The sequence below is a fragment of the Glycine soja genome, chromosome 11 (genome assembly GCF_004193775.1).
Source record: "Glycine soja cultivar W05 chromosome 11, ASM419377v2, whole genome shotgun sequence".
NCBI classification, from domain to species: domain Eukaryota; kingdom Viridiplantae; phylum Streptophyta; class Magnoliopsida; order Fabales; family Fabaceae; genus Glycine; species Glycine soja.
This window is the reverse complement of record NC_041012.1, coordinates 45,536,159-45,546,459: the sequence shown is the minus strand read 5'-3', so window position 1 is coordinate 45,546,459 and position 10,301 is coordinate 45,536,159. Positions and strand designations below refer to the sequence as shown.

At 33.4% G+C, this 10,301-nt stretch overlaps 1 protein-coding gene across 1 annotated transcript; it reads right to left on the bottom strand.

Annotated features, from left to right (window-relative positions):
• Positions 1-405: 405 nt before the first annotated feature.
• LOC114377144 (DEAD-box ATP-dependent RNA helicase 42) lies at positions 406-6,692 on the bottom strand. The gene is made up of 8 exons (XM_028335550.1): positions 5,762-6,692; positions 2,683-2,728; positions 2,229-2,278; positions 1,872-1,913; positions 1,505-1,618; positions 1,085-1,163; positions 915-986; positions 406-826 (listed from the first exon to the last, which is right to left on the bottom strand). The coding sequence occupies exons 1-8, from the start codon at positions 6,451-6,453 to the stop codon at positions 779-781; spliced, it is 1,143 nt and encodes a 380-aa protein (XP_028191351.1). The 5' UTR covers positions 6,454-6,692; the 3' UTR covers positions 406-778.
• Positions 6,693-10,301: the final 3,609 nt, after the last annotated feature.

Here is a 10,301-nt window from a genome sequence, read left to right as displayed (position 1 = left end):
CCCAAAAACAGTTATAGCAATCAAATTTTTAATATTTTCTATTTTGAAAATAAAAGCAGGAATAAGCAAATACATTTTTTAAATCTTGAAAATTTGAAAATAAAAACTATTTTCAGAAAATAAAAACAGGAAACAAAAGTAGAAAATATTTTCTCATACCCAACAGCCACTTAGCTTCTTTATTTTCATGCTTATTGGTGCAAACCTCCAATTAAATTTCATTCAAACTTAACGATGACAATTATCTTCCATGGAAGCAGTAAGCCCTAACAACTATCAGTGGGTACAGAATGCAACTGCACATTCATATTGCAGCTTCTGTCCTTCACTCCTCCATTTCAATATTTCCTCCCTCTCTATTTTCACTCAAACATGGGGTAAAAAATAGTTTCAGAAGAACAATCATTTGAAAAGATGAACGGTCGAACAAATTTTTCACTTAAAAGACTGTTCACATGCAATAGTCAATTTCAGTGTGGGAGTGATGGACAATTTTGAAGCCATGCATGTAGCTTAAACTCTTAGTTTTGAAATGGTTACTTAGTCAACTACAATGCCAAAATCTCCATGTTAAAAAGCAACACTCTTCAATTAGCAATGGTGGACATAACAGGAGCCAGTAACCGTGAAAATTTATTCATCCATCAGAAAATAACCCATCCACGGCATGCTAATACTAAGCCAAAAGACACATAGTTGGCATAAAATTAATCCTCATGGTGACGGGAACATTGTTACCCTATCACCCAACTCTTCAATTTACAGTAAGTATGTCCAACTATATGGCAGCATCAGGATCCAACCTTCTCTGGATAGCAGCAGCAGCCTATAGTGATAAAATAGACGCTAGTTTTAGGTGAGGCTCAAAAGCTAAAATCCAATCTCAAAAAAGGAGTTTAGTATGTAACTCTCACCTCAAAGTTTCCAAGCTTGTACTGGTAAGCCATCTCCTCCCTAAGTTGAGCTTGCTCTTTCATTGCCTGTGCCTGTAAATTATTACATGCCAACGTCACAAAAGAACCTTGCCATCAACAAAATGACTAGAAATCAAATTTCCGTAAAAGAAATCCAGTAAAAAACCAACCATTCCAGTTTGCATAGAGTGCTTCAACGCCATCACTTGCTCTTCCTTATGCTTTTCACGAGCTTGCAACAATTCTTGCCTAAAATGCAATAAAAAATTATGGCAGAGTGAAGCAATTCAGGTCAACACTATGCATGGGTAATGTTTTAGAGGTCATATTCTGACCCAATCGTAAAGACAGCTTCAAGTAATTTACTATAGGTATGATTTTGCAAATGAAAAACTGTTAACAAAGAGTGAAAAGAAACAAGTAGTTATTGAAAATCTAGCATATCAATGACAGAAACTAGAAGATAGTCAACATTGTTGTTTTTTAAGAAAATAAATCAAATAACAGTAGATGTAGGGTAATTTTAAAAGATAAAGGTTGCCAAACCAATTTAAGATTAAATAGTAAAAGCAGCATGTACAAAATTATACCTGCGCTGTTCTTCATCATTGAAAATAGTGCGCTCTGTTGCCTGGACCTTCTTAAAACCTTTTTTCATCTCCTTTTCCATTTCACGCCTGTAGTAAGCATCAAGATTGTAGTACCTGCCACATTAAACCATTTGTAAAACCTTATAGATACACAAAAATGATTCATTCATGATCTTAGATCCATGCCATCATTGCAAAAACAATGAGTTTGTATTCATGAGCACGGCACGGATAAATCAAAAGACAAAAATATTCCCAGATGACAAATAACAGGTATGTGGGCATAAATTATTTCTTATTTACAAAAATGAGCACAAAGGTCTGTACAGACTTAAATAAGCTAAACTAAAACCCTGCAAGATCTTACTTTTTGGAAGGAAAGGTAGCTGTGTTGTGATCCTCCATGAATCTGCATATCAGAAATTAGACACAAGATTACATTTAAACCAACACAGTATATGTACCCAAGAAAAGAAAATCAACACAGTATTAAATGTAACTATTAACATGTGAATAATCAATCAGTTAGTCAACAAGTCCACTAAGGGGAGAGTGAGAGAAATCAATAAGAACATATTGGGATCTTTTGCACCTACAGTACTACATTAAAAGTAAACTTAACAGTTAACAAACAGCAACTTTATATACTATCCTCCCTCCATTCTTCTTTTCTTAATTTTTTTTAACATTTCCCCCCACCTGAGAAGCAAGTTTAGGTGCTTACTCTTTGAACATCTGTTTTTCTTCCCAATTGGACATATTCTCCAGATTCACCTGTTAAAATGCCACAACAATTACAATATAGGATATATTTTATGTAATCATGACAATCATATAAGTTAGGACTCCAATATATGAATGAAAAAAGGTTTTTCTGCAGTTTTTTTTAAGGACAAAAATATCATCAAACTGACCAAGTCCAACAGGCTTTCAAGCAAGAAATAAATGTTACCTAATTATTATGAAAATTTGGTTTCTTGATGAAACAAGATAAATAGTTTGTGTGAAGAATACAGAGAAAATATTCCCCCAGATAATGTAAAGAAACCACAAACTTAATTTTTACAAGAACGGACAGATGACCACCAAGGAAGAAGAAACATCATACATTTTTTTTTGACAGAAAACATCATACATGTTTAGACTGCATAATATAGAAAGTAGAACAAAATAATCACCTGCTTTACTTCTGCCAACCATGCAGTGAACTCTGGTCGTTTGGTCCTGTAATATTCATAAGGTCACTCATAGAGGGATGACAAGACCCTTAGTTCATAAGATATAAAAGCTAAATTAGCTAGTTATTAAATTCAGACACACCAAAAATGCAGGATGTTTTTTACTTAAACACAAGACCTTTCTAGCTTTACTACTTAATGATAAGCTTTGGTAAATTGATACCACAAACGTTAGAGTTGAGAGTCTTATGATAAATTGAAGTTTCTAAAATAAAAATAAAAGTATGATCATAATATCCAGTAAACATATTACCAATTTTTCAACTTTTTTCAGTTACTTTATCTACTAAAGTCTAAACAGAGAAGTACATGCTTTCCTGGACGTAAAGTGTAGCTAAAGTGCCCATCACGAAACAACAGATGGAACAAACCATAAGTATCAAGTACAAATTGCTATGCTTAAACCCTTTCAACAATAACCCCAGTTAAGAAATCTCTGATGCTGTTCCCCCTACATTAACACCTTGCTTGGTAGAGAGAAAGGAAATAGAGGGAGTGGAAATGGGTAGGAGGGGAATGAAGAAGAGAGAAATAGATGGAAAAAAAAATAGAGTAGAAGTATGAGTTATTTGGTTTAAGAGAAATAGAAGAGAATAGAGTGGAAATAAAAAATTATGAGATTGTCTGGTGTGAATTTTGAAAGAAAGGAAAGGAAAGAAATTAGAGTATTAAGAAACACACTGTTTTACCCTATTATATTTGTTCATTATTTTTACCCGTATCCCCTACACCGCCCATGTAATCGATATACAATCAGTATAATCAATTACATGGATGCCATGTAATTGATGATACTGTATAATCAATTATACCATAATAATTTGTCAAACATCCCACTTACAAAACTGTGAACACTGAACTGAATTCATAATAATTTTATAACAGTACAAAACATCTTTCTTGCTATGCATTGCATGGCTTCTTGATTAATTAAATGGTAAAATATCAAGACCAGTAAACTGATAATACTTTCTGCTAGAGTCTTAGGTGACACAACAATAAGCACGATTTTATGTATAGTTAACCCATTCAAATGTGCAAACCAATGAGATCAAATACTTTGGATAAATTAAGCAATAGACTTATTAAAACTTTTAATTAGAAAATGTCCAAGGGCCAATGGCACTGCCTGAACATATGGCAAAACATAATCAATGATATGAGAATTATAATTGATTATGCCATGGTCAGATGCATGTGTTTTCAAATTACAATTCGTGGTATACTTATATTTTTTATATTTTGATTATTTTCATGTGTTGCTCGTGCAAGTCATGCCACACCCTCACCAGTGGGAAAACTGACCAACACAGCAGCAGCGGAGACACTGTAGAGTGAAGAAGGCAGGGTTCTCCAGCAAGAGTGAAAGAGACAGGGTTATTTTAGTAAAGTGAAGAATGAAGCTTCACTCCCTCACTATTTCATCACATCTGACTCCTGAGAGCGGAATGTTTCAGTGTGGGGCCCACAGAATTTTTTTTAAAGAAATCTCCCTCTATTTAAGGGGTATCAAACGAGGGAACTTCCTTACCTCAAGCCCATTTCTTCACCCTCCCTCCCATTTCTCACGTATTTCACCATTATCAAACACAACATAAGTAAAATAAAAGAAAAAACGGTCACCTTTGCTTATGCCAACAACTAGCATCTTCCTATATACCAGAAGTTGACGCATGATGGCATTAGCCAACAAATTTCAAAAATTGTAAACCTGAAAAACTAGTAATCATAATCAGAAGAGTAAAGTATAGCCTACTGTCCATGCAATGAAATGACTTGTGAAGTTCTGTTAAAATAGGACAGTTTTTGAGTTTTAATTATCTTGTAAGCAAATGCAATGGAAGATAGATTTTTTTGAGCATACAGGACCTACTGTCCAAGCAATGAAATGGCTTGTAAAGTTCTGTTAAAATAGGACAGTTTTTGAGTTTTAATTCTCTTGTAAGCAAATGCAATGGAAGATAGATTTTTTGGAGCATACAGGACCTACTGTCCAAGCAATGAAATGGCTTGTAAAGTTCTGTTAAAATAGGACAGTTTTTGAGTTTTAATTATCTTGTAAGCAAATGCAATGGAAGATAGATTTTTTGGAGCATACAGGACCTACTGTCCATGCAATGAAATGGCTTGTAAAGTTCTGTTAAAATAGGACAGTTTTTGAGTTTTAATTATCTTGTAAGCAAATGCAATGGAAGATAGATTTTTTGGAGCATACAGGACCTACTGTCCATGCAATGAAATGGCTTGTAAAGTTCTGTTAAAATAGGACAGTTTTTGAGTTTTAATTATCTTGTAAGCAAATGCAATGGAAGATAGATTTTTTGGAGCATACAGGACCTACTGTCCATGCAATGAAATGGCTTGTAAAGTTCTGTTAAAATAGGACAGTTTTTGAGTTTTAATTATCTTGTAAGCAAATGCAATGGAAGATAGATTTTTTGGAGCATACAGGACCTACTGTCCATGCAATGAAATGGCTTGTAAAGTTCTGTTAAAATAGGACAGTTTTTGAGTTTTAATTTTCTTGTAAGCAAATGCAATGGAAGATAGATTTTTTGGAGCATACAGGAATTTTTATTGAGTTGTTTTTTTCTTTTCGTTCCTCTTTCTGTGTTTCTTGTCATGAGAAAACATCAAATCCTGTTATTAGGCATTGCCCTTCACCAATCTTACCAAGGATCAATTTGAAAACCTATAATTCTCAATCCCGTCATCATTCAGTCAAATTCTACAACATTGTCCAATCGCAAGTCTACTAACCACATTCAGTCTCATCCTCAAGCAACCACTGACAACAACTCATGCAAAACCAAAGTAACAAAACACACTGCCAGAGAATTTCAAAACCTACAACACTCTACAACTTTGTAGTTTGTCACAATTCACAAACAATCAATCAGCCTCTATGACCACACCATTCAATCATCAATCACAACAAACAATCCTCTCTCACATTTCATTTCAATCAATAATCGAACATAACAATTAATAAAATAATAGAAATGCATTAATCTCTTACCACATATCAGTTTCTCTAATAACACCATACTTCCCCCAAGAATTCGTCACCGCTCCCTTCCCTCTCTCCTCCTTCTCCTTCTTCTTTTTCTTCTTCTTCAGCTTCTCCTTCTTCCTCCTCTCCTCCTCCTCCTTCTCTCTCCTCCGCCTCTTCTTCTCTTTCTCTCTCCTCCTCCGCTTCCTCTCTCTCTCATCCTCTTTCTCTCTCCTCCTCCTCTTCTCCCTCCGCTTCCGCTCCTCCTCACTCTCCGATTCCGAACCGGACCGTTCCGACTCGGACTCCTCCGAGCCGGAGTCGGAATCCGACTCGCTGCTGTAGCGCCGCCGCGATTTCCTCTTCCTCCGGTGCGCTCTATCTCCTTCGTCGGAATCCGAACTTCCTCCCCGCGATTTTCTCCTCGAATTGCTGTGCTTTCTATCGGTTTCAGAATGTTCTCGTGCTTTCCCGGAGTCGGAACCAGATTCCGACTCGCTGCAGTAGCGACGCCTCGATTTCCTATTCCTCCGGCGCCGCCTATCGCCGTCTTCGGAATCGGAGCTTCCTCTCCGCGAATTGTTGTGCTTTCTGTCGAATTCTGAGTCTACGTCCGAATTTTCTCGCGACTTCCTGGAATCTCTCCGTGACGGAGCTTCGTCTTCGTCGTTTTCAGCGTTTTTCGACATAGCACCGTTTCTGTTTGCATCTCTGGACATTTTTTATTTACGTTTGGCTGAGCTTTGGGTTTTGCAGTGAGTTAAGTAGCGGAAACAGGTGAAGTCGTTAACCGAATGAAAAACTCTGAAGACGAAGATCTATTTGGTAGATTCTGATCAAATGGACTTCGATGAGAGCCCAATAGGTGTATGGGCCCTGATTATATTTTAGGGGTGGCCCATGTGCGAGGTGACGCTTTGGGGAAGAAAAACTGAGGTTGAGACATGTGACAGTGGAGTATTCCATGCCACCCCAAAAATTAAGGTTCAGACATTACGTAATTTATTTTGTCCAATAAATGTTTGTAGGTTACTCTTTTTTTAACATGGGGTTCTTAGTAAAAAGTCAAAAATTAATTCTTTGATATACATAAAATTCATTTAAAGGATTCACATCTCTCAACATGTATTATTCTATACACAAATTTAGAAATCAAATTCCTGAAGGCATGCTCAATTAGTTATTTGCAATCATATTAATCACATTTATTATTTGTCACTTATTTTGTTACCATGGGCTTGTTGATTTGATTATACCAACAACGTAGTTCATTTCAAAGGTTTAAATATCTAAGTTGGGAATTATGGTAAACTCTGATAAGGTTTTTGAAAAAGGTGAGGCTAGTAGGGTTGTCTCTAGCCGGGAGGAGGACCTATTACACATAAGTAATAAGAAAATTAAAGAGATTGAGAGAGATTTGCCTATGGAGGTGGAGGTCAATAGAAGAAGGTTTGGGTAATTATAATTTACAAAGAAAATTAAAGCTTTTGAAGCCAACAAGAGGTTTAGGAGGTTTGGGGATTACAATGGTGGTTTTGGAAGATGACTTGCTAGAGGGTGTGCCAAAGGAGAGTGAAGGAAAGGTTATGAAAAAGAATGATGGACCTGTAGTCCCTCTCTCTGGTGAGGAGACCTTATGTTGGTAAGAGCAATGGAGAAATATTTTGGTTGTTGATGTGCTGGAAAAAATAGTCATATCTTGGAAGCAAAATTATAGAAAAGTTTGGACAAGGAATGGGAAGATCCAAACTATTGATCTACTTGATGATTTTTACCATGTGGTTTTCAGTGGCGAGGAGGATTACAAATTTGTCATGTTTGAGGTCCCTCGATGGTGATAGACCATCACCTTATTGTTCAACATTGGAAGCCGTTTATATATATATATATATATGCATGTGGAAGTCTCATGAAAAGTTATTGTTTGTGTTCGCATTCAACATCTATACATTATGGGGGCAAGTTTGCGCAAATATAGATTGAACCGGACCTAGAGAAATCCATTCGAAGCTCATATCTTCATTAGATGTTTCTCTCTCATTAATCTTTGAATAAGAAGGATTACATGCAATATGTTTTAAATATTGGCCATAAAAAAATACGGTAATGTGGAGTTTACGGGAGACAATTAGAGTGCATGTGCAGGCATAGGAGCCATTAGAGAACGTCATTATGGTGGAGTTTTAGAATTCTTACCATTTACCAAGAAGGATAGGACTGATATGCCCTAATTTCAATAAGACTTCACTTTTTATGCAAAATGATCGGGCCAATCAATACGAGGCTTGGATGATTGTGCGGTGGAATGGGAGGAAAAAATCAACACTGTTAGCCATGTTAGTAGATTTTTTTTTTTTACAACTCAATTTTTAGGACTAAAATGAGTTATTTTAAATTAAAGGGATTAAAAAATCATTTTTAAACTTGGGAGACTATAAAATTATTTTAAATTCACACTAAAAAATCACTTTTTTTAAAATTTAAGGGACGAAACAAATTACTTTTTGAATTTAGAAGATCCAAAGGAAATTTGACTCAAATTTGAGAAGAAAAAAAAATCACTTTAATTTATTTAATAAATTCACACTGCATAAGGTAATGTGTCCTCCGTTATAGTAACGTAAGCAATATAACTAATGTCGTTTAAAGATATATAGGGACTAAAAAAGAATTTTTTTGAAATTATAGATACAAAATTTATTTATTTTTTAAAATTTGGGGAACCAAAACCAAATTTATTGCAAATTAAAAAAAATTAAAATCATACTTAAGAGGAAAAAAACTATACATAATGTATATATACTTTTTTTTACTAAATTTAAATTAATAATTGAGATATTATATATATCCGATTGGCGTTTAGTTGTTTTTAGTTTAATTATCATATTTCAATTATGGACAATTTTATCTTATAATAATAATAATAATAATAAATCCTTGCTCTTTATAAGATCATGTAAATCAATTAGTGTATATGGTTGATTTAATTAACTTAACTAATAATTTTGTATTTGAATTTTAACTAGGTATTAAATATTAAAAAGAAAAAATTATCATTCATATTCTACATGGCTGAAATAAAATTCTCTCCCATAAAAATGTTTGTGATTTCTAAAAGAAAATAATATCTACTTATATATTTTTAGTAAGAATTTCAAAACCATCATAAAATATGTTTTTCTTCTTTAAATAACTAGCTAGACTTCTTCCAAATTTAAGAAAGGCGTAAAAAAAGTCAATGAATATATTTAAGATGATTATAAAAAATTAAAAACTCAAAGTCTTAATGCCTTAAATTTTATATTTCTTAAATAATAACTTTTATTTAATTATTATTTATAAATCACAAATAGAATACATATCACTATCGTTAGCTAGAGACGGAGAAGAAAACGATAGATTAGTGTCAAAGAGTGAAAGCGAAGTTGAATAAGATTCGACACAGCGCATAGATTAGAGAAGCACGTATTAAAACATAAGCCCTGAAGGCAACAACAACTGTCAAATCATGCCACAGTTTCTTCTGTCTTTTACAATACCGTCAAGCGTAATGCATACACGACTTTGGCTAGCTTATGCATGCAGTGATGCAGATACTATCATAGACGACTTGTATCAAATTATTTAAACTAAATTTTTAAGAATATGATTAAATTTACATTTAAGTAAGAAAATATATATACTTATAAATACTCTGATTTATACTACAGTATACAATATGTATTATCTTAATATTTTATGCTTTGATGATATAAATAAATTAATTTTCTTTGCTAATTAATATGATTATTTTTTAATAAGATATAATAATTTAATTTTTATTAAACAAAGCTCATATCAATAATTTCATTTTCATGTTCAAAAAACATGATTTGGAGGTAAGTGCTTATTGTTTCTTGTCATTGCGATCTATTCTAATACTTTGTATCAGATTATTTGCGAGTCTGATATTAATTTCAACTCGCAAAATCCATTTAATAAGGAAAGAGAAAACTTAGGAAAATGCATTTGTTGTCTTGGGAAAGAATATGCAAGGCTAAAGATGTAGTAGGCTTGGGAATCCGGCTCTCTGGAGCTGTAAATGAAGCCTATGTGGTGAAACTTGTCTTTTCCATGCTCTTCACGATTTCATATTTTGCATGTACTATCAAGAAAACTGCAGACTTCATGCATGTTAATTATTTTAATTTTAATTAATATAATTAATTTCCTTATTTGTAAACTATTTATCTTTGACTACTTTTTTTTGTTATTATCCTTGATCACTTTTTTTATCGGTAAAAATTAAATATGATATTAAAAAATTTATAATAGAGCTAATTCTCTTGATTATCCTTAGCCACTTTGAAATTAAGTTTTACACATAAAAACATTAATTATTTTTTGTAAAGTAATTAAACTGAAATCAAGTACTATAACTCAATTATGATTTATGAATTATTTATCAATTTGCTTTTCTGTATTAATTAATTAAGTGAGTGACATTAGCATCATTATATTGTTAATTGTGCATCTGATATATTCAAGTTAAGAACAATTAAACATGAATATATCTGAAGAGATGAGA